Source organism: Aegilops tauschii, chromosome 2, assembly GCF_002575655.3.
Source record: "Aegilops tauschii subsp. strangulata cultivar AL8/78 chromosome 2, Aet v6.0, whole genome shotgun sequence".
In the NCBI taxonomy this organism is placed as follows: domain Eukaryota; kingdom Viridiplantae; phylum Streptophyta; class Magnoliopsida; order Poales; family Poaceae; genus Aegilops; species Aegilops tauschii.
Genome location: NC_053036.3, coordinates 88,217,028 through 88,244,610, shown reverse-complemented (window position 1 = coordinate 88,244,610; position 27,583 = coordinate 88,217,028). Strand labels below are relative to the sequence as shown.

The 27,583-nt window shown below is 48.7% G+C and overlaps 2 protein-coding genes and 1 long non-coding RNA gene across 4 annotated transcripts; 2 read left to right on the top strand and 1 right to left on the bottom strand.

The window, feature by feature from the left end:
* The first annotated feature begins 10,505 nt into the window (after positions 1-10,505).
* Positions 10,506-17,319, top strand: LOC109782148 (uncharacterized). Of its 2 annotated transcripts, none has more exons than XM_073508046.1 (3): positions 10,506-10,851; positions 14,213-16,364; positions 16,622-17,319. In XM_073508046.1, exons 1-3 carry the CDS (start codon positions 10,601-10,603, stop codon positions 17,039-17,041), a joined length of 2,823 nt encoding a protein of 940 aa, XP_073364147.1. In that variant the 5' UTR covers positions 10,506-10,600; the 3' UTR covers positions 17,042-17,319. The 2 variants fall into 2 exon arrangements, with proteins under 2 accessions (XP_073364147.1, XP_073364148.1); XM_073508047.1 differs by lacking the exon at positions 10,506-10,851 and adding an exon at positions 13,354-13,794.
* Positions 17,320-23,541: 6,222 nt separating this feature from the next.
* LOC109782137 (uncharacterized) lies at positions 23,542-26,189 on the top strand. Its single transcript, XM_020340734.3, has 2 exons — positions 23,542-24,430; positions 24,796-26,189. The coding sequence occupies exons 1-2, from the start codon at positions 23,612-23,614 to the stop codon at positions 25,219-25,221; spliced, it is 1,245 nt and encodes a 414-aa protein (XP_020196323.2). The 5' UTR covers positions 23,542-23,611; the 3' UTR covers positions 25,222-26,189.
* On the bottom strand, positions 23,947-26,363 carry LOC141041548 (uncharacterized). The gene is made up of 2 exons (XR_012201899.1): positions 26,203-26,363; positions 23,947-24,414 (listed from the first exon to the last, which is right to left on the bottom strand). It is a non-coding gene; the product is annotated as an uncharacterized lncRNA (long non-coding RNA).
* Between the last annotated feature and the right edge of the window lie 1,220 nt (positions 26,364-27,583).

Here is a 27,583-nt window from a genome sequence, read left to right as displayed (position 1 = left end):
TCTTCTCCCTCGAATCCGACAGCTCAAGGAGCACTTGTAGCTACTCATTTTGGTCTAGTGATCATGCGGAGGCCCCGCAGAGCAGGACTAGGGGTGTTATCTCCATGGAGAGCCCCGAACCTGGGTAAGATTCGCCGGCGTGCATGTCTTCGCCTCATCCCGTTTCCAGGCACCGGCGACGTCTTACTGGCTCCCACAATGATAAGCCACCCGTTGGCATATGTCGCACCTACCACCCGACACTCGATGTCGGTCTTGGATGTGACAGGTGGGCCCTGCAACAACCGTTGCTCAACGAGAAGGTTCAAATGATCGTCTGCCGCCACGTAGACGTTGCAATCACCAGAACCCTGTCCTTCATCGTTGCTAGCCATGTTTCCAATGATTAAATCTAGTCAATTAATGCTAGACCTAATAAAATGAATAATGACATTAAAAAGGCCTATGTTTTGCAGGAACGTTGATTCCTTCCCGGTGCGGCAAATCCCGGGGACTCGATATGTCCTAGTTTGTAGCACAAGTCATGCCGAAATTCACGGAAAATTTCGGCGTGACCTTTGCTAAAAAGTGGACAAATCGAGCACCTGAAAATTTGCCGGAACGGAAATGAATCAACATTCCGGCAAAACATAGGCCACTCGGCTTCATTCCCTGGAAACAACAAAAGGCCACTTGGGTACAATCGAACCACTTCAATGTTGCATATAACATGAGCAAACACTGTTGAGAAATTTGCATATAACATGACTCAGTGAAAAGATATTATCAACAATAATGGAATATGCAAATGAACATCAATGAAATATATCATATAACACAATATTGTTTTTCGTTTACATAGCAACAATTACTTTAAACAAGTTTTTGAAAAGAAAAACAATTTTGTTTTCTGTTTATAGCTAAATGCCATAGCTACTGTTTTTTATTTATAGCTAAATACTTTTGTTTTTTGTCAAAAGCTAAAAGTCTAGGAAGGGATCATCTTTAAAATAAAACTTGCCTAAATTATTTTCCTTACAAAATAGTGGTCTTTTCAAAAACGCAAAACCTTTGCAAAATGACTTCACTAAACACTTCTCTGCCTAGGACAGAACCCAAATTATGTTCTAGCTATTCCTCTCTCACACACACATACACATTATTTACTTTTCATCCAAATTGTTTTAGAGCAAATATTCCAACAATACTTGACCTTATTAGAAATTGCAAAGGAACTCCATTTTCTCTAACCCTTCTGACCTCATCAAAATTTCCACAGCAAGACCTTAGTACCTACACCCAATTTCTTCAAAAATATTCAGGTCCATAGTCCAAATAATTCAAATTTCATTTGAATGAAATTTGGACCAGATTCAGGTCCATAGTCCAAATAATTTTTTATAGCTAAATGCTACTGTTTTTGTTTATAGCCTCTATTAATTTAAAGCTAAATGCTACTATAATTTATATGCCCTTTGTTAATTCTTTCCCTACTAATAAAGCACGAATTGACTCCGTGGGTTCACTGTCACAATATGCTTCCGCCCAGTCGTAATATGCCTTTACGATTCATATAGACAAAATCGTAATATAAACGAGATGGTACTAATAGCATGTTCGTTCGTCCGTCCGACCTGGTTCGCCTATCGCACGTCCAAAAAATTCGTCTCGTACGTCGATGTGGTTCTTTTCTTTTACGCAACAACAAAGTTAAAGTTTTTTTTTTTTTTTGAGGACAACAGACTTCAAGTGGTTCGTAACTTCTTATAACCCGTTTCGGCCCAACGAAGGCCACCTCGCTGCTAGTTCTGCGGCCCAGGCCCAGGCTGCTAAGCTGAGAGGAGGCAAAAATAAAATTCGTCTCGTACGTCGATGTGGTTCTTTTCTTTTACGCAACAACAAAGTTAAAGTTTTTTTTTTTTTTTGAGGACAACAGACTTCAAGTGGTTCGTAACTTCTTATAACCCGTTTCGGCCCAACGAAGGCCACCTCGCTGCTAGTTCTGCGGCCCAGGCCCAGGCTGCTAAGCTGAGAGGAGGCAAAAATAAAATTCGTCTCGTACGTCGATGTGGTTCTTTTCTTTTACGCAACAACAAAGTTAAAGTTTTTTCTTTTTTTTGAGGACAACAGACTTCAAGTGGTTCGTAACTTCTTATAACCCGTTTCGGCCCAACGAAGGCCACCTCGCTGCTAGTTCTGCGGCCCAGGCCCAGGCTGCTAAGCTGAGAGGAGGCAAAAATAAAATTCATCAGTTCTAGGTATCGAACTCTCCACCTACCAACCAGACCTGATGTCCACTTCCAACTGAGCTACCTCATGTAATCTGTTTAGAAAAGACGATTCGGCTTTATATTGGATAGTACCACCTCGCTCTTTTAGACCCTATTTCACCAACATATATATGTGGGCAATCAATAGGTGTTTGTAATACCTACGAGATGGCCGTGCGAGAAAGGCTCTCGCGTCCTCGCCCAGGACGGGTGAGCGCGCCGGCGGCGCCGACCTGATCTCCTTCCTCCGGCGTCCCCTGCTCCTGCCGCGACCAGATCTGGGACCTCTGACACGTCCTCTTTCCATCGCCCCTCCTACGAGCTCCTCCACCTCCCTGGACAATGCAGCCGAGCTCGCATGCCTCCCAGCCGGCGGCCTCGCCGCCCGCTGCTGCTCTTGCCGCGGCGGCCCTCGCCCTCCACAGGGCAGGCCCGGCCATCCGAGGCCACCTCCGCAAGTCCGGGACGACGGCGGCCACTCCGGCACCACCGGCCGCCGCCCTTGCTGCACTGGTCGACGTTCCCTCTGCTGGCGCCTCTGTCGGCTTGCTGCTTCCGCCCGCGACGAAGACGGCCACTCCGACACCTCCGGCAGCCGCCATTGCTGTTGGCGCATCCGTCGGCTTGCTGCTGCCGCCCGCGACGACGGCGGCCACTCCGACACCACCGGCCGCCGCCCTTGCTGCTCTGGCCGTCGCCTCCGACCGCTTGCTGCTGTCGCCCGCGACAATGGCCTCGGCCGCTCTGCCCCTGATGCCAACTGGCTTTGCTCCCGCCGCCGTCCCTGGGCCTACTCCCGAGCTCCTCCGTGTCGGGATGCTGCAGCCGGGGACACTCAGGCCGACCCCGCGGTTGGTGCCTGATGGTTCGAGTGGCCTCACCTCCGGCGTGCTGCTGCTCCAGCACGGGCCTAGCGCAACGGATATGAGGCTTTTGGGCCCCGCCACCGGGCAGCCTATTTCGTGGAGCTCCCTCGCAGCTAGAGATGAAGACGAAGAAGATGAAGAGCTAGTCCCGCGAACACCAACATCGGCTGCCAAATGCTCAGTTCCGCCCGCTCGGCCATGCGTGGTGCATGAGGCAGAGGCTTGTGGGGGTTGGCAGAAGGTTTTGCCGCGGCGAGGCCCACGTCATTCAACGCCGCCGGCTCCTGCAGTGGCTCCTCGTCCCCTTCCGGCTTGGCTTCGTGGTCGATGTTGTAGATGCCTTTTTCACGGGCATCGTGCAGCGGATTGCAGAGACCCCTTTAGGTGCTCTCAGTGCCTTGAGAATGGCCACCGCGCACGCGGATGTCGCAACGCCTGGCGTCCGCTCAGCTTGTTGGCAAGTCTTGCCACATCGCCTTTGACCTGCCCCGTTGCCAAGCATCATGAAGCTCCAGCTCCTCGCTAAGCCCAGATAGAAGCCCCACTCCTCCCCAAGATGTTTCGTCGTGATTCTTGGGCATCCATTGTTTCTGCTCCCGTTGCCTCTGTGGCCATGGCAGATGTGTCGTTGCGGTCCGCCATGGAGGGACAAGCGGAGCTGCTGCGCTCTGAGCTCCTCAACATGGCTTCCTTTCGACTCGAGGAAACGGTTCAACCTCTGCGCGATGTCGTTGACTCCATGCAAGATTGGATGCTTCAGATGGGGAACTTTCTAGAGCGAGCTAAGGCTGTTCTGAGTGGGCTCTCGCAGGTGTCACCTATGTTGCAAACTGCTCCTATGCAGCGCCCCCTGGTTGTGCCTGATGTAAACCTTGAGGACGAGAATGGAGATGGGCTTCATGGACGTTTCTCTCCTCGTGCTGGGGTCAGATCGCCGTTATCTGCCTCTGTGGGTTCGTGCATTGATGTGGTTGTGTCTCCGGTGCTACAGATCATGCCTGAGCTTCTGGAGCTGTGTGGGGAATCGACTCCGCCTCTGTCCGTCGAGCAACTGAAGGTGGACCACCTCGAGATCTCGGTTGTGGCATTACCGCCATTACCACCCCTCAAGCCCAGCCAGATGCTCGACTTCGAGGAGAAGGGGCATTCAGACGTTGCAATGTCTTGCTCGTTCGAGTCCATTGGGCATGTGGTTCTTGTAGGTGATGTGGTTGTCGCACCCAGAGCAATGGCTCGTGTGCCTGGGGCTCTCGTAGCGAAAGAGATTTGCGATTTCCTCGCTACCTTGGATGCTGCTAACCCTGAATCCGGCAAGACGGTTGGGTGTCTCCTCAAGGAGAAGGCCATCAGGGATAAGAAAAGTGGTGCTGCTAGCTCTCGTCCTATCGTCTTGAAGAAGAAATCAAACAAGTGCAGAAGCAAGAAGAGTGGCGCTATAGAAAAGGCGTCGGCAGTTGCTTGATGGATAGCTCTCAGTGTTTGGACATGTCATCATGGGTGTGCTCAGGTCCGTGGCCTTTGCCGATGTTGGTTGCTCTAGTTACCATGTGGGGGCTCACTTGTGAAGTTGAATTTTATGTGCAAGCGGATTATTGTAGGGGTGGTGTGATGGGGGAGTTTGTCTGTCTTTCTTTGTGGTCTTGTGGTCTTATGGTTCGGGAGTAGTCCACTTGTATCATGGGGTTGTGGCTTGGTTGTCTTTCTGGGCCAAGCATGTAACGGTTTTCGCCCGGTTTTTTAAAATTAACCAGACAACTCTCTTCTTCTTAATTAATTAATGAATGAGGCAAAGCTTTTGCCTTCGTTTCAAAAAAAATAATATGTGGGCAATCTGAAATCAGCAAGCCGCCTGAAGAATCAAGGAAGGAATTAACGAAAGAGAGAACATACGGTGCAGTCGGTACTCCCCCACTCGTTACAGAAGGAACGAAAAAGGCACCGGACGTGAAAACATGGAATAGATAAATAACGCAGACGTGTGGCGATGTGATGGGAACTTGGAAGGTACCTCGCTAGGCGCCGCGACTGCCGAACCACACTTGCCGCCACAGGGAGGGGAGGCGAGGCGGTGCAGCTGGAAGCCCCGGTGAGCACTGGGTACGTCGTCGTCCCAAGATGACCAGCCAAGCCGCCGCTACCCGTCTGTGTCTCGAGGTGTCGGTGATTTTCGATGGTTGAGGCTGATTCTTTTTTGTGCATTACGAGGGGACTCGAACTCTCACGCTAACTCGCCCGCCCCTGGCTAGCTTGCCGCCAGCAGCCCTCGCCACTGGTCCGTCTCTTCAAGTCTCCGTCGACGTACAGCTCCTCATCAGCAAACTCATGTGCTTCTCAACCAGAAATCAATCCCCGAGCTGTTGATGACCCCCTTATTCCTCGCAGGATATTCCCAAGGTAATTTGTTAATGAGTGCTCTAACATTTGTATGAACTAGAGTACGTACTGTTGCAGTAGTGTGCATGCATGGTCTTCGAAAATCCTTTCTTTAATAGTTATATATTAGATGGGATTTGTACGTCTGCATTTTCACAATCAATATGTAGTAGTGAAAAATCCTTGCTCACGTTTCATCATGCAATATTTTCTTTCGATGCTCATATGTGATCACGGACGATGAGGCCAACACAATCGAGTTCAATGGGTAGAGCAGGAAACTATGGACAGACCTTGATGGCCTCAAGACCGCTTGTGATGATAAGTCCAGCGTGTGATGTGTTGTCGAATACATCGGTGATTTTGCTGGAGGAGGACAGCCACCAATGACGGAGAGGAGGAGCAGGAGGACCACAATGCTGTTGAAGCGAACTCAAATGGAAGAAGGGTTTGCAATGTCGAGGAAATAATCATCAAGGTCGTTTTTCTTCAGGTACTATTCAGTTCTTCTTTTCTTCTCATACATAGAAGAACAAAAGTTATATGAGTTGATTTTGTGCTCCTTGCTGCATGAGCACCCATTTGATTAGGATATTCTAAGTATTAAGCCAAGCTTATTACACTCGAGGCGTCTGAATTTTTCTCCCGTTGCAACGCACGGATATGTTTGCTAGTTAAAGCTAAATGAAATTATTGTTTAGGCATTTTCATCAAAATTTGCCCTAGCTAATTTCCTAAAAAAAATTGCTAATCTTTTTTCCTAAATGCTAAAAAAATGCCTACTGCCCTAAACAAATCTAGGGTTCATATGAACACCTAGGGTTCATATGAACATCATCACAGCAGAGAGAGAGAGACAGAGAGAGGAGGGCAGGGGAGAGGAGAGGGAGAGCCTTACGGTCCACGGCTCGAGCGGGCTCGGGCGGCGGCGATCCTGGGCGGGCTCGGGCGACGGCGGTGAGGTCGAGGGCAGCGGCAGTGAGGTCGAGGGCGGTGACGGTGAGGTTGAGGGTGGCATCGGGCGGCGGCGGTGAGGTCGAGGGAGGCCTCGGGCGAAGGCTGTGAGGTCGAAGGCGTGCTCGATCGACGGCGGCGATAGAGGAGTTGGGGGAGAGGGGGAGATCGAGGGGGAAAAGGACTTATTAAAATTTTGAGCCCGCGCAGGGTTAAGTCAAAATAGCAGTAGCGTTGGCTGGCAAAACGGGCTATAGCTAAGTTAGCTGTAGCGCTTTCTACGAAAACGCGCTACTGCTATAGGAAGTAGTTATTTATTTTCCTTTTTCTTTTCTTTTTATCTAAGGAACTTAGCTATAGCGCGGGCTTTTAAAACGCGCTACTGCTAGAGTAACTATAGCGCTTTGTGGCGACAAGCGCTACTGCTATGACTTTCTTCTTAATTTTGCTTTTTCTTTTGTTTATCTTTGTATTTTCTTTTTTTCATTTCTCCTTTTTATACTTCTTTCATTTTCATTTACTTTTTTATTTCTTTTCTATTTTATTATTTTTGTCTAGCAGTAGCGCTCTACAAAGGAAACGCACTACTACAAAACCCTTAGCGGTAGCGTGCTTTTTGAAGCATCGCCACTACTATTCCTAGCCTACCGGCAACAGTTTGGGAATTATAGTAGTAGCGCTTTTGTATGCAGACGCGCTACTGCTATAACCATATTTGTAGCGCCCTTTTTTGACACGCGCTACTACTAAGTAGCAGCACCGCACTGTTCTAGGCAGCGCTACTGCTATACCTCTGTGTATAAGGTTTTCCCTAGTAGTGGTATTTATAATTTATGAAGTATTCATGCCATGTTTACAACAATTTTATATGGTTTTGGTATGATTTGCATGGAACTAACCCGGACTGACGCTTTTTTCAGCAGAACTACCGTGGTGTTCTTTTCTGTGCAGAAATAAAAGTTCTCCAAATGCACAGAAACTTTTTGATGATTTTTTTTTGGAACAGAAGAGGCACTAGAAGCTTCATGGAAGGACAAGAAGATGAAGGAGGAGAGCACAACCCACAAGGGCGCGCCTGGGCCCTTGCCCGTGTGCAGGTGGGTTGTGCTCACCTCGAGGCTCATCTTCTCGTGAAACCAACGCCAAAAAATCACATAAATACAGAAACCCCCAGAAATAACCCTGGATCGGAAGTTCCGCCGCCGCAAGCCTCTGTATCCACAAAAAACCAATATGGACCCTATTACGGCACCCTGCCGAAGGGGGAAATCATCACCGGAGGCCATCTTCATCATCCGACGGCCACCATGATGAGGAGGGAAATCATCACCCTGCATTGTTCGGAGATTGCACTAGCAAAAGTACGGACCCTAGGCCTTGTTTTCAAGCATAGCAATACCTTTGTGCTCACTTTTATCGTTTTCTACCTTGTTGTTTTTATTTACTCCAATTATAAAAATATATTTCTACCATCCATATTACACTTTTATCACCATCTCTTCGCCGAACTAGTGCACCTATACAATTTGACATTGTATTGCGTGTGTTGGGGACACAAGAGATTTCTTGTATTTGGTTGCAGGGTTGTTTGAGAGAGACCATCTTCATCCTACGCCTTCCACGGATTGATAAACCTTAGGTCATCCACTTGAGTTGAAATTGCTACTGTCCTACAAAACTCTGCGCTTGGAGGCCCAACACGAGTCTATAAGAAAAAAGTTGCGTAGTAGACATCACCTTGCCGTAAGTCCGTAAGACGAGGCAACGGGACCACATATCGTGGATCATTGATTGTCTTCGCGTGCTCCTAAGACACTAACGGGTTTGGATACGTGATCTGAGTAGGCCTCTGGTCTTTTCGCACTAACTACCACGTGGGAATAAGTATGGGCACTCGGCGTCGTACGATTCTCCGAAAGCTCTTCGGACGTCAGCGATTGAGCGACATGCGCCCGGTTGGACGGGAACCACCTGTGCTTGGATTAAGGGGTGAGTCTGCTCCAGGCCGCGTACGCAAAGCGCAGGAGAGCAAAGGCGATGGGCCCAAGACCCCTGAGCACTTAGGATATAGATCGGCATGCTGGCCTCTCTGTTGAGACTAGGTAGGACTATGGCGTGTTGATCAGCCGACGCCGGGCGTGACCCAGAAAAGTGTGTCCAGCCAAAGCTAATCGAGCGTATTAGGTAAGTTGGTGCACCCCTGCAGGGAAGTATATCTATTCGAATAGTCGTGTCCACGGTAACGGACACTCGGAGTTGTATCCAGATCTACTACAACTAAAATTGGATACTTGTGACACTAAATGGACATGATGACTCCGGGATTGCTTTCTCGTAGGGAATCGAGGAAATCTATGGGCATTACAACATACTTACTACTTTATGATACTACTCTACTCTCTTCTGTTGCTGCAAGATGTTGCAAGATGCTAGTCTTCGATAGGCTAGGCCTTCCCCTCTATTTTGGCAATTCTGCAGTATAGTCCACAGATACATCTATTTCCCATTGATACCGATGCATGCTTAGCATAGATCTGATGTAGGTCTTGCGAGTACTTCGGATGAGTACTCACAGATGCTTTGCTACCCTTTTCCCCCTACTTTCTTTTTCCGGATGTTGCGATCAGATGATGGAGCCCAGGAGCCAGCTGATCCCGCTGACGACTACTACTACCCCGACGGAGCCTACTACTGCATGGAAATCGTCTTTTCGATCCATAGGAGGCTCCCAGGCAGGAGGCATGCGCCTTTTCGATCCATGTTGTCTTTGTTTTGCTAGCGTTCTTAAGGTAGACTTGTTTATTTATATTTGTACTCGGATATTGTTGCTTTCGCTGACTCTTGTGTAACTCGAGCTTATGTATTCGAGCCCTCGAGGCCCCTGACTTGTAATATAAAACTTGTATGTTTGAATTTGTGTTTAGAGTTGTGTTGTGATATCTTTCCGTGAGTCTCGTGCACATTTGCGTGTATGATTAGTGTATGATTAAGACAGGGCGTCACAATGTCGAATCTTGGTGGTACGCCATGGTTCATGACGGCTTCGGACGTCGTAAGGCTATGGGTTCTATTACAATGTTTGTGTCTTGGGAGTTATGAAACAAGCACAACGCAAGGATCTTCAACAACAAATTTGGCACGCCGGCAGTTATCATGGCCAAAATCCAGTGCGGGGCGAAGAATTAGGGGCTTGCGGGCGCAACTCATTTGTGTAATCTTATGCCGGGAGAGTAGGCTTTTGTATTACCGGCTGCTTGCCCTAGGACGGCCAAACTTGTTTCTAAAACTCTCTCTTAATTAATGAATGTGGCAAATCTTTTGCCCTTTTCAAAAAAATAAAAATAAAAACAAAGACCTTACAAACCTGCAAGATAGATTTGACGTCCTTTTCACGATGAAAATGGGAAGGGCGTCCCTGACCAATCCCTAAGCAGCAGTACGCGCGAATCATGGCCAGTGCACACGGTTTTCCTCTCTTTCTTTGGCATTGTAAAAAGTCGCTAGAGGACATCGCAAGGAAGCATGGCCAATGCCTTGCAGGCGAGGGAAGGCCGCATGACAGGAAGTGAAATGCTTTGCCTCAGTCCCTAATGGGTCCGTGCGTCTAGCATTTTTGGCCTGCAAGACCGGTCTCTCGCGGTGGATTGTTTCAATGTGGACAGCCCGCGTACATTGCTTTCCGCTTTTATCAGATGCCCCCGGTCCTCATACTTCCACTTCCCGCGACGACTTGGACAACCGCCGTCCTCGATAGGCTTGTGCGTACTCAGTTCCGGGTTGGAGCTCAAGCATTGCCGTTGCTAAACTGACATTGGCGATTTAAAAAAAATCTTCTCACTATATTTGCACTAGTCCTATTAATTTGTGAAGATGACACCACTGACGTAGAGCTGGTGCGTCGAAGTTTCCAATGGTTTCCCGTCTCATGCATGCGGCTTGATCTGCCGGTGGTTACGTGGCTGGTTAGCTGAACATAAACTCTCGACAGTGACCCGTGCTCTTGAGTTTCGACGAAAAACACCTGCGCCATCGGTTAACTTTTTCTCTTTTCTAGTGTTTGCGGATGTATTTTACAGGAGAAAACCACGACAACACCGGAGACTCGCCACCAAGAAGGCGTGTAGTGCTTGTTTGCTGCGGCTGCTCTAATAGCGCAGAATGGCGAACGTCGCCGAGCACCGCGTAAACATGCCGGCGTGTCCTGCCGCTGGCAAAGCCGTCTCGCCGCCTGAGATGAGGCTGAATCGCTTCGTTCGCTTCGTCACGCTGATGGAGAGGCTTGGCAACGCGCTGGGCACGCTGGCCTTCACGTGGGCCACCGTCGTCCTGCTCGGCGGCTACCCCGCGGTGCTCTGTCCTGATCACGATTTTTGGTGTGCGGCAACTATAGTTTTCCTAGAAGCCTTGAGGTACGTATGCAACTCATTGCTACTATTATGATAGTTCAAAAAAAAAAAAAAACTGATCAAGAGCCTCGTCTTTCGATTGAAAAGAAGTTTGGAGCCAGTCTTATGCTTCCCATTTTGAAACTGATGGCCTTGGCATATGTGCCAGTAATGTCGTTTAGTAGGCTGTTTAGGAACTTAAGCACAATTTGATTGCACCACCTAGAACAAATATTCAAAAAACATGGACAAGAGAGTGCTTTGCCTTTATTTTTGGGAAAAGGAGGATCAGAGCTCCGGATCTGCATCATAACGATGGACACACTACTAGACCAGTAGGGGAAGAAGCCCCTGAGGTTTTTTAGTTAAGAGAAAAATGTGGGATAACAACGTTCGAATCGAGGCTCGAACCCGCATCAGCCAGAAGACAACTGCACGCTGGCCACTGGGCTAGGAGCCCATCCACAATGATGGACATAATCAGATTATCTATTAACACAGTATTCCCCATCGTCATCCAAGTCGTCGAGGCATGAGTGGCGGTGGTGTCGGCAGTGGGACTCATCGTCCCCGCCTGCGCCGTCCCCATAGTGACGTCATCTGAGTAGCGAGGGCGGCCCACATGGTTGGGCGGCGCAGGGGTGATCTTGAGGTCGTAGCCTTGGTCGTTGAAGAAAACGTGCACGGTGGCTCGAAGCTTGGAGGAGTCCAAGTATATGACCTTGACCCAGACCTCCTACTCCTTGCGGAGCGAGGGCTCATCCACCACGACAACCTTGCCGAGGATCCGAGACATGTTGTGGATGACCCACTTGGACCTCGCAATGCCGGGCAGACCCGTGATGAGGATCCAGGCCGTGTCCAGGACCGCCACCGCCTTGGGATCACACGACGGCTAGAGATGTCAACCACCAGCTTGTTGAGGGCCAGGGTAATCTTCGCACTGCGGGTGCAATAGCCGTGGCTAGTTGCACCGGGGAAGATCACAGTGAACTCGTGGCCGGAGGTCGGTGTCGCTTGCTAGCCCCACTGGCAACGGCACAGATGGTTGAGCCCGGTCTCGATCATCTCAAGAGACGTGAAACCCTCCCCTAAAACCGTAACAATTTCCTAGAGTGATGGTGTGGGAGGAGGGATGTCCGAGACCTCGATGTGGAAGAACCCAAACCCTCGATGTCGTGGTCGTACATCATGAGCTCCTCGGAGACTAGACAGTCCAGAGATAGCAATGGGGGGTGGCTAGGGTCCTTACACAGGTAGCACGATGACGAGTTGGTGCAGGAGACCTGGAAGTGTCCAGAGATCCCACAGTTGAAGCACGGTGGTGGGTCACACGTAGGCATGGCCGCCGGCTCGAAGGTAGCCACCGGAGTTGGAGTGGAGGAGCTCGGGGCTGACTAGGGAGCGGGAGTTCTTCTTCTTCTTCTACAGGCAGGAATTGCGACTGGTTTTGTGGGAGCTGGTACCAGCGTGACGACAGAGATGGGCCTTGTTGTAGCTGCTGGCGCGAGGGGGAAGGAGAGCGAGCCGTGAGAGCCGGAGAGAGGCCTTGGCCGCGGCAACGAGCAAGAGATGGGGAGCGACGCAGCGAAGACCATCAAGACTCGGTAGGAGGGGAGCGCTAACGATCACGCCGGTCGGTGCAGCCCGGAAAGCGGCGATCCTCCCGTCCAGGAGAGCGGCGGTCCTCTCGCACCGATAAGAAACGGTCCACCAGCGCTAGAGAGCACTGGGAGTCCCAACTAGACATTTGTTGGCGGAGGTCGTCTTCCCGCCATGGCGCATCCGGAGAGGGGCACGGTGGGCCCTGACGGTCGTCGAGTCCACGCTTGGGGCGGCCGCCCCCGTCCCCACATTATCGGGGCATGGCCGGAGATGAAGGTGGGCCACAAAGTGGACCGGTGGCGGGGAGGGGGTGGTGGTGGCGTCACGAAGTCGAAAGAGTAGGGGCGAGGGTTCGGTGGGAGTGGAGGACTGGACCGGGTTAGGTGATGGGGGGGGGGGGGGGGGGGGGGGTCGGGGGGATCGAGAACCCTTGGGGAGGCCAGATCGACCCGCCCCTGGGCTGAGGGCGCCCAGGCTCAAGAGAGAAGCCGATCCCTGCACGGCCCACCAGGGGGCAGCGGGGCAATGCAGGGGTTTGGCCCTCCAAGGAGAGGCGGCCCAGCCGATGGTAGCCCATCAAAGTGCGACCCAGAATGGCAGGGGGGGAGGGGGCAGGGTGGGCGGCGAGGGTTTCACATCCTCCAACCAACGCCGCCAGGCAAGCAGAGGGTGACCAGGCATGTCTAAGCGTCTAAGCAGGGGGGTCCACCGTGAATTGGAGCCGGGAAGAGCCAAAAGATGCGATGAAGGGGCGGAACGGGAGCGTCGTGTAGTCAGCTGCTGTCCTGGCGGGCATGTGACTGGCAGGGGGCGACGCAAGGGGGGTCTCCAGGTGGTGGACGTGCGGCCGCGGTCGGCCCGTCCTAGCCGTCAAAGCGGCAGCGGCGTCATATCCCAGCCCGCAAGACAGAGCGTTGCCCCAATGACGAACAAGTGGAGCTCATCGGCCTAAACTGTGGCTGGGACAGCAACGGGCAACCGAGCCCCCACCCCTGGGGGTCGAGCCGTCAGCGGCTCCAGTCACCGCTGCACGAGCCGAGAAGGGAGGGGGAGCGAGGCCGCGGCGCTCGACGGAGTGTCCGGCAGCCCGGTCCTCCTCGGCGAGGTCGGCCCAGGCCACCCGCGTGCTGGGGGCCAGGGATTCCGGCGGCACCGAGGGACGAGAGGGCGGCGCAAATGAGGGGCCCAAGCGGGCAGAGGGACATACTGGCGACGTCGAGGACAAGGGCGGCGGGGAAGGGGGCGGATGTGCCAGCGGCATCGCCCAGGGCGTCGCCAGAGCTAGAGCATTCCATCCTTTCTCTTTAGAAATCATCAAAGCGTTTGCTGTCTTGGATCTCCGCACTGCGTGCTTTCAGAGGGGTATAATAGATAAATAATTGATCCTCGCTATCTCAATTCTCACTCATCATGCACACATCCAAACTCTCCACACATGCCTCATCAATCACACTAACTATATTTCTCTCGACATGCATGAAAAACACTATGTATATTCTATATATATTTACAACTATATAAAAATAAAATACAATATATTATATGTATTTAATTTTCATCAAAAATATTGCAATCAATCCCCGCAACAATGCGTGAGGTATTATCATCTAGTTGTTGAAAAAACTGACGTCAGCTTATCATTTCCCAAAATTTAAGGATAAGTTTTCTAGGGTCCTAATTTCATGATTGTCACTCTGTTTTTTTAGATATAAGATGTCTTTGCTTTGTTTATTGTATGTTGACCTTTTGTCTAACAATCGCATATACGTATGTACTTCAGAATGTTCAGCCGCAGCAACAGGATGGATTACCAATTGTTCTTCCGCACGAGAGGTGCTTTCAGGTCTCTTGGATGGAATGGGCATATCTGGTTCATATGCTTCGTCAATGGTGTTATATGGGCCAATGATGAAATGGGAGTGATAGCGACTTTGTCACTAGTGGGACTACTTGTGATTGGTTCAATTCTATGTCCAGAAGCTGCAATTCCACCCATGTTACGCCGCACGATCTCATTATGGAGCCCAATGGTTGCAATCCTACTGCTTTGTCCCTCGGTATGGTCCTCCTATAAATTCAAAGAAGAATATTTCATCTTTCAAAGACATCGCTCAGTTGGCATAGTGCACTTGATACTGTTTGTGGTAGTGCTCCTACTCACAATCAGCAGGCTGAGATTCCCAAGCATCATCAAACTAGCAGACTGGGTTCTTGGCAGCAAAATAGCATTTTGGCAACCAGTTATTCTGAACCTGTGCATGTTTGCTGCGACAGTGATGTCAGTGTTCAATTTTAATAGAAGTATATCTACGCTGGTCATGTGGGACATAATTGTTCTAGTGGTAACTACATTTGGTAACCTCCAAATTCCGGCAGCAGTATTCCGAATTCGGTTGGCACTGTGGCGCCTTACAGATATGCAAAAAGATTATAATGACCAGAAAACCAATGAGGACATGAAAAACCTTCTGTCATCTCTCTACATCTTTTATGTGATGGTGCTTGGCCAAGGGATACTCTATATTGTTGCTGGCATCTTTGATATCTTTTCATTCATCCTACGAAGATCACTCATCCGTCGTGCTGGATTTGGAGGACCCTCGGGAGTGAAATATGTCAATTTGTACTATGCATATGCCTTTGATAGATGCATGGAAGGTGCTATGCTTGGACCAAAGAAGACCAGCCTCATCATATTTGCAATGGATTCTTTAAAGTCAAACTCTCCCAAGATGCAACTCTATGGTCTTAAGATGCTTCACATCTTTCTAAAAAAGGAGCCCCTAAGGACTATGGCCATATTAGAACTCACCACTTATACACAGACAGTGGCCTGCTTGATCCACATGTTGGGCTGGACAAGTGAGGGGGCTACGGATATTCGATCATTCGCTGCGAAGATCATGGCCGAGCTCGCTGAAAATCTCCGAGTTGTCCCTATTCCTGGGGCGATGCAGCTCATAGCCTCACTTTTGGACACTGTTGAAGGACATAGTATAAAAAACCCTCTTTTGGACACTGGTAGCCCTGAGACAAAACAAGATAGAATGATTCAGCATGTTGGCAGGAACGAACTGACCTCCCCGGTGCTTAAGTGGTTGAAACAGATGGCACTATACTGTCTGATTCCGAGAGAGGAGCCAACTAACATGGATGAACAAAACAGCCACATATTAAGATGCTGGAGAAAGATTGCAAAACATTGGTCTGTTCCAGAGGAGGAGCCATCAATCGACCAGGATCTCCTCCCTGTACAAGGCATGTTGATTCTTGAAAGGCTTGCTACCTTCGATCTAGAGAACTGTGTAGAAATCAGCAGAGCAACTGGCCTCATCTCAAAGATTGTAGAGTTCACAAGCAACAGGACTGACATGAAAAATATTGATGAGACACACGAGACACTGCTGAAACGTTCATCACTGAAGCTGCTGGCAAGACTTGCAGGTACTAAAGGCAAATTTGGTGTAACTTTGCGTCAGAAGATTACAGAACATCTCTTCCTTTGGAGCAACCTTGCAGAGATCTTGGATAACAGAGGGAGCAGCCAAGAACTTAGGGAGCTTACCGCAGAACTCGTTAGAAACTTTGCCATGGATGGAAATGTAAATAATGAGATCGGGCACATCCCAATTATCATTAGCAGGTTGATGCATGCATTTCTCAGTGAAGGCGCATCCTCAAGTGCAGATTCAGATCAGTTACTACGAATGAACGCTGGGCAAGCACTAGCACTACTGGCAATGGGGAGTGTCAATAACTGTCTGGTTATGTTAGCAGAAGCAGGGTCCGTCTTCATCAAGGAACTCACAATTATGATCCATAGTGGCAGGTACAGGTACATAGCTTCAAGCCTGTTGCAGAATATGTGTGTCCATGCCCAACCTGAGATTGGCAACTCGGACCTGAAGGAAATCTCCTACATTACGAGAGAGGTGAGCGCTGCAAATCTTGGTTATATGTGCAATATCAATATTAGAGGTGGATATTGTACCTTAATATTTACACATATTATTGCAACATTCTATTTAGCATTCATTTAAAAGATCACTCTAGTAAATAGATGACAACATCGTCAATTACCACTGACATACTTCTATACACGACACAACTAAAGAAATACATGGATTCTACCTAACTGTGTTACTGAAGTTTAATCATGGCTTACATACCTTAGCTATTTCCATTACAGGTGCTGGAAGGAATAATGGATGCAGAAGGGGCAGAATTGGAGGTTCTTGTTGGCCTTAGTTCACAAATATGCAATGCCATTCCAGGAGATTTTGCACAAGAACTAGAGCATGGTCAGATTAAGGAAAGATTTATAAAGAGGCTTGTTAATGCACTTAACTCAAATATGATACCCACCTCTCATTCTCCTGGAATCAGGAGGGTGATAGTTGAACATGTCATATACATGATGGAGTGTAATCCTGGCAATGCCAACTGTTTCAACAAATACTGGATGATGGAAGCACTGCTAATGGTGGAGCGTACAACTTCAAGGGCTGAAAATTACAGGTTCTTCTCGGGTGATACAGGACTCATGGAGCATAGCATACCTCTATCTGCACTTGTGGCTAGGGCAAAAGAACTGATGGGACGTGGGTAGCTATGAGGCATCAGCGGTGTCGCCTGAACATGTATTTAGATGGTATTGTACTACTGGCCTATATTGGGACTAGCAGACTCAGTTTTCTCACCATAGTAGCGAGCTACTCATTGCAATCCAAGGAGATCCCATGAAATTAGAGTTGATATTAAGCTGTTGATTTGTGTTGACATGTCGACATTGTACTGCCATGATGATGGCACCTTAAATAATGGATGTGTTAGTGTTGTAAGACCATGGATACATGAAAGATGATGAATCTGCTTTGCGATTAAAAATGAAACGTCTTGGTAGTTGCGCATTGTCAGGGTGTGGGGTTTCCATAAGACCAATTCAATGGTCTTCTAAATTTTAAGCCTTACAACGGGGGGTGTTTGGCACCGGTGAATGGTGTGGTGATTGAGTACTCACCAGCCACAAGGCACCCACTGCAGTCCAGATCTCAAACGCTCATTAAAGTTCATCCTGCTAATTTCCCAAATACAGTAGATGGCACTGATCCTGACAAAGAACCATGCAATTTGATCATGGATGGAAGGGATCCTTAGCAAAATCTATTTTAACTAAGAACCCACCACGTAGTAGCATGGACATTTTTTTTTGTTTACTCGAACACCACAAATATTGAAATTTCTGCTTCCTAGAACGTAATTGGCAATTAACTGAACACTACAAAGTGCCGGAAAAAAATTATATGAGACCAGGTCTCACGGGTTAGCATGTGAGACCCACCCTAATGGATGACATGTGGTATTTACAAATCTTAAAGCATTTATCCCACACCCACTTGAAATCAGGGGGGGAGAGATTAGATGCTTTATGATTTGTGAATGCCACGTGTCATCCATCAGGATGGGTCTCACCTGCTTACCCGTGAGACCTGGTCTCATATAATTTTTTTCCAAAGTGCCCATCTCCAATGAACTGAAACAATATATGTGTACGATGACTTCCAAGATTGTCAGAGCCCGGTGCTCAGGTCGAAGATAAGAAGGGATTAATTAGAGGCGATAAGGCGAGAGTGTACCTGTCAGATCAGAAAGGGTTCAAAGCTGGGGCGCGACTTCCACGTGGCCCAGCGATTCGTATCCCTACCAGAGAGGCTGGTTGTGCCGCGTCCGGCTCATCGGCGCCAAGCACCCTAGAGCCGTGAGTGTTGGGATTTTTTTGGACGGGTTGTTGGGATTTTCTTTTTCCTATGGGGAACGAACGTGTGTCGAGCTGCTCGCTGGTGGTCGCCGTTTGGGCCCCTTTGCGTGCGCGTGAGCCCAATCACGCGGCCCATTATAAATACCGTCGGTTCGAACGTTCGGCCGACCACGGACAGTGGCGGACCTAGAACGTATTTTGACTGGGGGCAAACTACTTGAGTGGGGGCATATTCTATAAAGTTCAAAGAATTTAAGCATATTTTTCAGAAAATACAAGCAAATCTTAGTAGAATTTCAAATTTTGAGTGGGGGCTCAGGCCCCCACTCACCTCAATGTAGGTCTGCCCCTGACCACGGATTCGCGCCCTGGCGGTGAGTGCACACGTTTTGTTAGTTTGGAAAAGGAAAATCACGGACATCCATCCATATTGATGTCTTCGGAAGCCTTGATGAAGAGCCGTGCACCAATCATATGATTTTTGTACCAATCAAACTTGTTGAACATCGAATTTGAGACATTATTGTACTAAACTTATTTGCATGCTATGTATGGATGATTTGTGTTATTTTTTTTCCCAAACTTTGATGAATATCAACTGGTTTGCATGAGTTTCGTCCGTTAAATCAAAACTCGACCTGAAATGTATGCAGGTAGCACTGGATGGCCGGCTCTAACATTCATGTCCGCAAACGGATATCGAAGCAAATTTGTAGGTCAGCGTTGAAGATGCCCTTACAAAGTTGCGGGGCCTAGAGTACGTGGGAGACTCCCAGGCGTCCACGCGATGGCCGTGTGGAATCTTTGTGACGTGGACCATTCGCTGCTCGACGATCGAGCACCAAGTACTGCGTCGCCTTTTAGATGACTATAGTTGGATAACGACCATCGTCCTCGACTAGGCTGCGCGTGCTACGTCCGTGCGTGGTCTCCGTGGAGATTTCCTCGAGTTTTCTTGTCTCATGCGGCTCGATCTGCCGTTTGTTTACGTGCCCTGCAGCCTGCAGGTCGAGTGTTCTGGCTGAACACAACACTCGACACTTGGACAGCGACCTGCGCAGCTATGCTCTCGCGAGTCTGGACGATGAAAACATCAGCTTGCGGCCGGCCAGCCTTGGTTTATCTTTTGTTTCTTCGAGATAGCATTCGGTTACCTGGAGAAACAGGATGTCTGCGGATATACTTTAGGGGAGAATCCCGAGAACAACGGATTCACCAACAAGGCACCAAGCAGCTGTATATTGTGGAGTCGAGTCGCCGACCCGTGCGTGTGTGGCAGTGTTCGTTTCGCTGCTGCTGTAATGGCGAACGTCGCGGAGCACCGCGTACAGATGCCGGCGGATCCCCCCGCCGGCAAGGCCGCTGCGGCACCGGAGATGGGGCTGAATCGCTTCGTTCGCTTCGTTGTGCTGATCGAGAGGCTCGGCAATGCCTTGGGCACGCTGGCCTTCACCTGGGGCACCGTCGTCCTGCTCGGCGGCTACTCCAGCGACCTCGACAGTGATTTCTTGGTCTCGACGGTCATAATTTTCCTAGAAGCTTTGAGGTACGCACGAAACTACTGCATGTCGCAAAATAAACTCTTCCGTTATTTTCCTTTCGGCGAATTTCATTGTAGCAGCAAGTGAAGCAAAATAAGTGCTGGACTCATTTTTTCACGATACGCAAAGCTTGTGTATCATTTCATTGATAGAAGAAGTAGAACGAGTACAGCGAGGGGTACAACACATTACACGAACGCACACAGGCGTGAACATGATGCCCGGAGCAGACAGACAAGGGATGCTCGACCCGAAAAGGGGAAACAACACAGCTAAACCAACCAAGACCGAACCGACAGAGCCGAGCCAACAATGAGTCCCAACATCACCAAAGCCAACACCGGGGACACCGCGAGCAAGCAAGATGGCGCCTTCAAAAAGGAACATGACGCCGAAACGTCTTAGCCATCCAGTCCGAAGCAGTCGGACCTAGGGTTTCCCATGAGCTCGAAGAGGGGCACAGCTGAAGGCCATGACAGCGCCTCCAAGAAGGAAAAGACACCCGCGGGCGCCGCCGCTGCCAGCACCGGCAAGCCGAGCAGGGATTTCTCCCTGGCCTGAGCTGAGCAATCCCATAGCCGCCAAATGTGGTATTGAAGATGAGGGAGCCAACGCTAACCGGAACCAAGCCGAAGGGGTGTGGTGGGGCTGCACCTGCCGCCGATGGGTGGCACCGCCTTCGGACCTACGAGCAACGGTTCTAGCAAAAGAGGGAAGCTTTAAGGCATACATAATAGGGTTGGCAACGAAGCAAGGACCATCGCGAGGGGAGGCGACGGCGACCGGCAACGCCGACAAGCTAGGACTGGAGGGCGCAAATCCAAGCTGTCGTGGCCGGACCCGTCGGGTCAACGGCAAACCAAGCGACCTGGAAGGAACGCAGCCACTGGTTGCCAAAGCCGGAGCCGCCCGGCAGAGAACACCCGCAAGCCAAGGACACCGGAGAACGTAGGTCCGAGGCCGCCGGGGCCGAAGCAACGCCAACAAACACCCGCCGCGAGGTGCACCGCGCCAGCCGCTACCACTGAAGCCTCACCACCGCCGCACAAGAGCCGTCACCATGCTTATAGGAGGGGCCGAAGGAGAGGGTGTCAACACGAGGCAGACCGCGTGCACCCCGCAAAACCGGCGCAAATCCCGCACCCAAATGCGGCCAGCAGCAGCACCAGCGGCAGACTGGGCCGCGCCGCCGGGGGGAGGGGATGGCTGCGCCGCTCGACCAGCCGGCAGGAGGGGTGCAGCAGCTAGGATGGGGGGCGCCTGCGAGGCCCAGAAAGGAGCACGGGGACGGGGAGGGGCAGCACGCCCGGAGCCGTGCGGGGGGCTGGCCGACAAGGGACGCCGGATCCGGCCGCCCAGCTCGCCCAGGGCACACCCGTAGCCCCGCCGGGCCGGCAGGAGGCGGCCGCCGCAGGGGGGCGGGGTCGTCGTCGCGCGGGATGTTGACGGAGCGCGAGGGGGTCAGATCCGCCCCGCCGCCGCCTTCCTGGGTCCGGCGCGGCTTCGCCGGCCGGCCCTCCGACGGCGGCGACGCGGGGGAGGGCGGCGGCGGTGCTTGCTAGCGGTTAGGGTTCACCCTGGTCGCCAGAGGAGGGCGGCGCCGAGGGGGGGGGGGGGGGCTTCTTTTCTTGACCAAACGTGCTTGGAGTTCAATCCCGGTTTACGCAATTTCAATCCCAGCTATAAGTGCTGGACTCATAAAAGATGTTGAATAAAAAGAAACCGATTTACTCAATTTCATCTTTTTTTTTCATCTAGATGAGAATTAACTGCCTCCTGTGCCATTTAAAGAGCGCCCGCATGACTTTCTTTGAAAACAAACAAACTCCTACACCATTCGATTATACATGGGACTGATTCGAGTTGTTCAGTGGTTGTTGCTTTATATATATAAACAGGGGCGGACCCAGACAAAAAATTACCCGGTGTCCACATACAAGAACACATCAAAAATCAATGACCTACACACTAAATCAATGGATTATCTTAAGCAAGTGTAGGTTGGACCCGGTGCCAGTGACACCGGCTAGCTGTACGTAGCTACGCCCATGTATATAAAGCGGAGCGAAAATCTTTTTCGGTATTTTACATGGAGATTTGTGCTCAATTTTTTGTTTGATACAAGTTATATTATAAAAAATGTATTATTCAAAACTTCTTTCAAATAGGAATATACTAATATAAATTTTGTGGCATAGTATAATCCAATGTTTTCTAATTAACTTTATGGTCAAAATTGACCAAAAATACGAGAGGGGCCTAAATGAGGATGGAAGAAGTACAAAAGAAGCCTATCCTGCTCAGGTTTGGTTCAATACACCCTTTAAAAAAGTTGATAACTTTCGATACAGATCGATTGAGTTTAAAGTATAACTTTGCAATCATGAGCTGTTGCAAAATCTTGTCAGAATAAGTTTTCCAGGGTCCCAATTTCACAATTGTCACTCTGATTTAGATACGAGCATGTGCCTTCACTTTGTTGATTGTATGTTACCTTTTTTACTAACAGTACCATATATGTATGTACTTCAGAATGTTCAGCCACAACAACAGGGTGGATTACCAATTGTTCTTCCGCACGAGAGGTGCTTTCAGGTCTCTTAGCTGGAATGGGCTGATCTTGCTCATATCCTTCTTCAATGTTGTGATGTCAATTGATCTTATATGGGGCAAACATGAAGCAATAGACATACTGAATTTGTCAGTGGTAATACTTGGGTTCGGCGCAATTCTATGTCCAGAAGCTGCAATTCAACACATTTGCGATCTGCTATGCCCCACGATATCATTATGGGGTCCAATGGTTACAATCATGCTGCTTTGTCCCTCTGTACTATATAGGGTCGACAGAGATTTCAACATTCAAAGAAACAGCTCAATTGCCAACTGCACAGTATACCTGGTACTACTTGTGGTAGTGCTCCTACTCACAATCAGCAGGCTGCGGTTCCCAAGTACCATCAAGCTAGCAGACTGGGCTCTTGGCAGCAAAATAGCATTTTGTCATCGAGTTATTCCGAACTTGTGCATGTTTGTTGCGACAGTGATGTTGGTGATCGGTTTTCCAGCAAGTTTTAAACTTATTATTATCATATTAGACGCAATGGCTCTATTGATGATGTCATTTGGCAACCTCCAGATTCCAGCAGCAGTTTTACGCACTCGGCTAGCAATGGGGGGCCTTCAATCTATAACACATGACTACTATGGTGATGATAAACGCGAGGACAAGAAAAACCTTGTGCCATCTCTCCAAATATTTTATGTGATGGTGCTTGGTCAAGGAATACTCTATATTGTTGCCGGCATCCTTGAGATCTTTTCATTCATCCTAAGAAGATCCCTGATCCGCCACGCCGGATTTAGAGGTCTCCCAGGAGTGGAATATGTCAATTTGTACTACACATATGCCTTCAACAGATGCATGGAACGTGCTATGCTTGCCCAAGAGAAGACCAGCCTCGTCATATTTGCGATGGATTATTTAAAGTCAGACTCACGCAAGATGCAACTCTATGGGCTTAAGATATTGCACAGTTTTCTGAAAAAGGAGTCACTAAAGAGTAATGCTATATTGGAGCTCACCACTTACACGAAGACTGTGACCTGCTTGATAGACATGTTGGGCTGGACAAGTGAACAGGATAAAGATATTAGATCATTTGCCACGAATGTCATGGTCGAGCTCGCTGATAACCTCCGAGTTGTCTCTATCCCTGGGGCAATGCAGTTCATAGCCTCACTTTTGGACATTGTTCACGGACAAAATATAAAGGATCCTCTTTTGGACATTGGTAGCCCTGAGGCAAAACAAGATAATCTGATTCAGCAAGTTGGCAGGAACAAACAGACCTCCCCAAAACTTAAATGGTTGAAACAGATGGCACTATACTGCTTGATTCCGAGAGAGACAATTAACATGGATGAACAAAACACCCATATACCAAGATGCTGGAGATGGATTACAAAACACTGGTCTGTTCCAGAGGAGGAGCCATCGACCGACCAGGATCTCCTCCCTGTACAAGGCATGTTAATTCTTGACAAGCTTGCTAGCTTAGATATAGAGAACTGTATAGAAATCAGCAGATCAACTGGCCTCATCTCTAAGATTGTAGAGTTCACAAGCAAAAGAACCGACTTGACAAATATCAATGAGACACACCAGACGTTGTTGAAATGTTCATCACTGAAGCTGCTGACAAGACTTGCAAGTACTAAAGGGAAATTTGGTGTAACTATGTGTCAGATGATTACAAAACATCCCTTCCTTTTGAGCAACCTTGCAGAAATATTGGATAACAATGGGAGCAGCCAAGAACTTAGGGAGCTCACAGCGCAACTCATTAGAAACCTTGCTATGGGGGGAAATGTGAAGGAGATCGGGCACATCCCAATGATCATTAGCAGGTTGATGGATGCATTTCTCAGCCGAAGTGCACCCTCAAGTACAGATACAGATCAGTTGCTACGAATGATCGCTGGGCAAGAACTAGCACTACTGGCAATGGAGAGTGCCAATAACTGTTTGCTTATGTTAGCAGAACCAGGGTATGTGTTCATCAAGGAACTCGCTGTTATGATCCGCAGTGACATGTACAGGTACATTGCATCAAGCCTGTTGCGGAGTATGTGTGTGCATGCTCGACCGCAGCTTGGCAACTCGGACCTGAACGAAGTCTCCTGCATTTTGCAAGTGGTGAGCCGTGCCAGTTTAAGCTATAAGTGCGATATAAGAGGTTAATATTGTAACTTAATGTTAACATATGTTCCTACAACCCTTTATTTCCCATATATATTGTACTGGAGGATTAGCATTTTTCTTAAAATTCTGAACTTCTTTTTTCTGCATGCACGCGCATTTGCATATCTCCTCTGGTGTTCATAGCTTTTTAAAGTTTATGTCGTGCAGTTGACTAATTTTGACACTGCGACTTAAAAGAATATCTCTGGCTGTACAAAACACAATTAATAAATAGATGGCAGCATCATGAATTACCACTTAACCAAAAGGGCCACAATTATTGAAGTTTAATCATGGTTTATTGCCTATTTCCACTACAGGTGCTGGAAGGAATAATGGATGCAGAAGGGAGAGAACTAGAGGTCCTTGTTGGCCTTAGTTCACAAATATGTAATGTCATTCCAGAAGACTTTGTGCGAGGGCTAGAGCATAATCAGATAAAGGAAAGTTTTATACAGAGGCTTGTCAGTGCACTTAACTCAAATATGGTACCCAGTGCTCATTGTCTAGGAATCAGGAGGGTCGTAGTTCAACATGCCATATACATGATGGAATGCAATCCAGTCTACGTTAACTGTTTCAACGAATGCCAGATGATGGAAGCACTGGTAAGGGTAGAGCGTACACCTTCAAGGGCTGAAAACTACAGGTTCTTCTTGGGTGATGCAGGAATCATGGAGCACAACATACCTCTATCCGTGCTTGTGGCTATAGCAAAAGGATTGATGGGCCATGAGCAGTTATGAGGCATCAGCAGTGTCACCTGAACATGTATTTAGATGATATTCTACTACTGGTTTATACTGGAACTTCCCATTGGCTCACCATATTGGTGAGTTATTCATTGCAATCCAAGGAGATCCCATGAAATTTGACAAGTAGACATTGTGCCACGACATGATGAGGGTAACTTAAATAATGGCTGGGTTAGTGTTGTAAGACCATGGATATATGGAAGATGATGATTCTGATTTGTGATTGAATATGAAATGACATGGTAGTTGTGCATTGTCAGGCTGTGAGGCTTCAACACCAACTCATCGTATTTTAAATTTTAAGCCTTATAAGGATATTGTTTGGCACTAGTAAATGGTGTGGTAAGTGAGTACTCACGAGGCAACCACTTCAGTCCAGATCCAAAACAGTCATTAACTGGCACTGATCTTCTAGCTAAGAGACTAAGAACCATCCACTTTAGTCATTGGACGCGAGGAGTCTTACCATAAGCGATTTTAAACTAAGAACGCGCCATGCAGCAGCATGCTAAAATTCGGGCCTGAAATTTGTGGTTTACTCGACACCAGAAATATTGGAATTTCTGCTTCCTACTTGTCAAGTACTCCCTCCGTTTCTAAATATTTGTCTTTTTAAAGATTTCAAATGGGCTACCACATACGGAGTATATAGATATATTTTAGAGTGTAGATTCACTTATTTTGCTCCGTATATAGTCACTTGTTGAAATTTCTAGAAAGACAAATATGGAGGGAGTAGATCGCAATTGGCCATTAACTGAACACTACAGAGTACCCATCTCATACAACCACGAACTGACGAACTGAACGGACCTATATATGTCTAAATGCATAGCCATATTTGAAAAGAGTTAGCCCCAGGACGCTTCCAGGGTCTTCAGATCCCAGAGCTACGGCGGCGCTCAGCCTCAGGCCGGAGATTAATCGGAGACAAAAGGGGATTATTAACCGGAGGCGAGAAGGCGAGCGCACCTGTCGAATTAGAAGGGGTTCAAAGCTGGGACTCCGCACCGCCGAGCAATTCGTAGCCCTGCCGGAGGGCCGGAGGCGCGCCGCGTCCGGCTCATCGGCGCACCGTCGCTGCCGTCCAGCGCTACGAAAAAAATCGGCGAGGAGGAAAGCCCCGAACAGTGTGATGCGCTCGTGGTCGCCATTTGGGCCCCTCTGCGCGAGCGTAAGCCCAACCACGCGGCCCATCTTTTTCTTTATTCGCAAAAAAAAAACCTGCGCACGCTTCTTTGTCTTCGGAAGATTCACGGACGCTCCAACTTCCAAGCTTTGATGAAAGAACACTAGACAGTGCTGATGTACTGAAGACCTGAAGTTGTTCGAATACAACTTCTGCTCACTCCACGCAATCTTTTGAATCCAATCGAATATGACAGTACCAAATACCAAATCATCATCAAAGGCATACAGCGCCATTGTTTGTGAAACATCAACTTCCCCGTGCCGGGTTGGCAAGTCAATTGGGAGAGGGGGGGGGGGGGGGGGGGGGGGGGGGGGCATTTGCCGAGGAGGAGCTGTGCAGCGGCGGGCAGTGGCAGCAAGTGCATTCGCCAAAGGCGATCTGTAGGGAATTCTTCATTTTGGAATTGAAACATCTGATAGGTCAATCTGGCAAACAAAATCACTTGTCTGTTTTAGCTGCGGGGTGTTCGTGTGGTAACGAGAACCCACTATAGAAGAAAATTACGAGAAATGCACTTGTGTGAGTATCATAGTACTTCCTTCGTCCATGAATAAGTATACGTCTAGTTTTGGATCTAAGTCTTAGATATCCCTCAAGCTCACACCCTTGGAATCTTGGATCTTCAGCTTCTGTTTACCACAAGGATAAAATAGTTACTAGATAGCAAAATACTCGGTCGGCTTCAAATACAGCGTTTTAGGCATGAAAACAGCCACCAAAATGATAGAAAACGAGATTGTACAGTATGTTTTTGCCTAACAGGCCTAATGAGCATTGTTTAGGACGCCATTATGTTCTGGTTCATGGAAAAACATGGACTGTGATATCTGTCAACCGTGTGGCAGATTGCAAAAAGTACCAACCGATCCCCTACCTTCATACCTCCTCGTCCCGAACGACCCACATGATAAAAAAAATTGCACATGTGAGATTCGAACCCACAACTCCTTGGCACCAAAGCGCACCACCACAACCAACTCACCCTTAGAGATTTGTTGCTCAACTAAAGAAAACTAATCATTTTACCCTTCTTTTACGAAAATTACCACGATTTCCCCTCGGGTCAAAGTTACCATGGTATTCGTATGCAAGCTATCATGCATGTGTTGCATAAGTTATCACTACTATCAGCGTCCGTCTTCCTTTTGAAGATCCATTTAT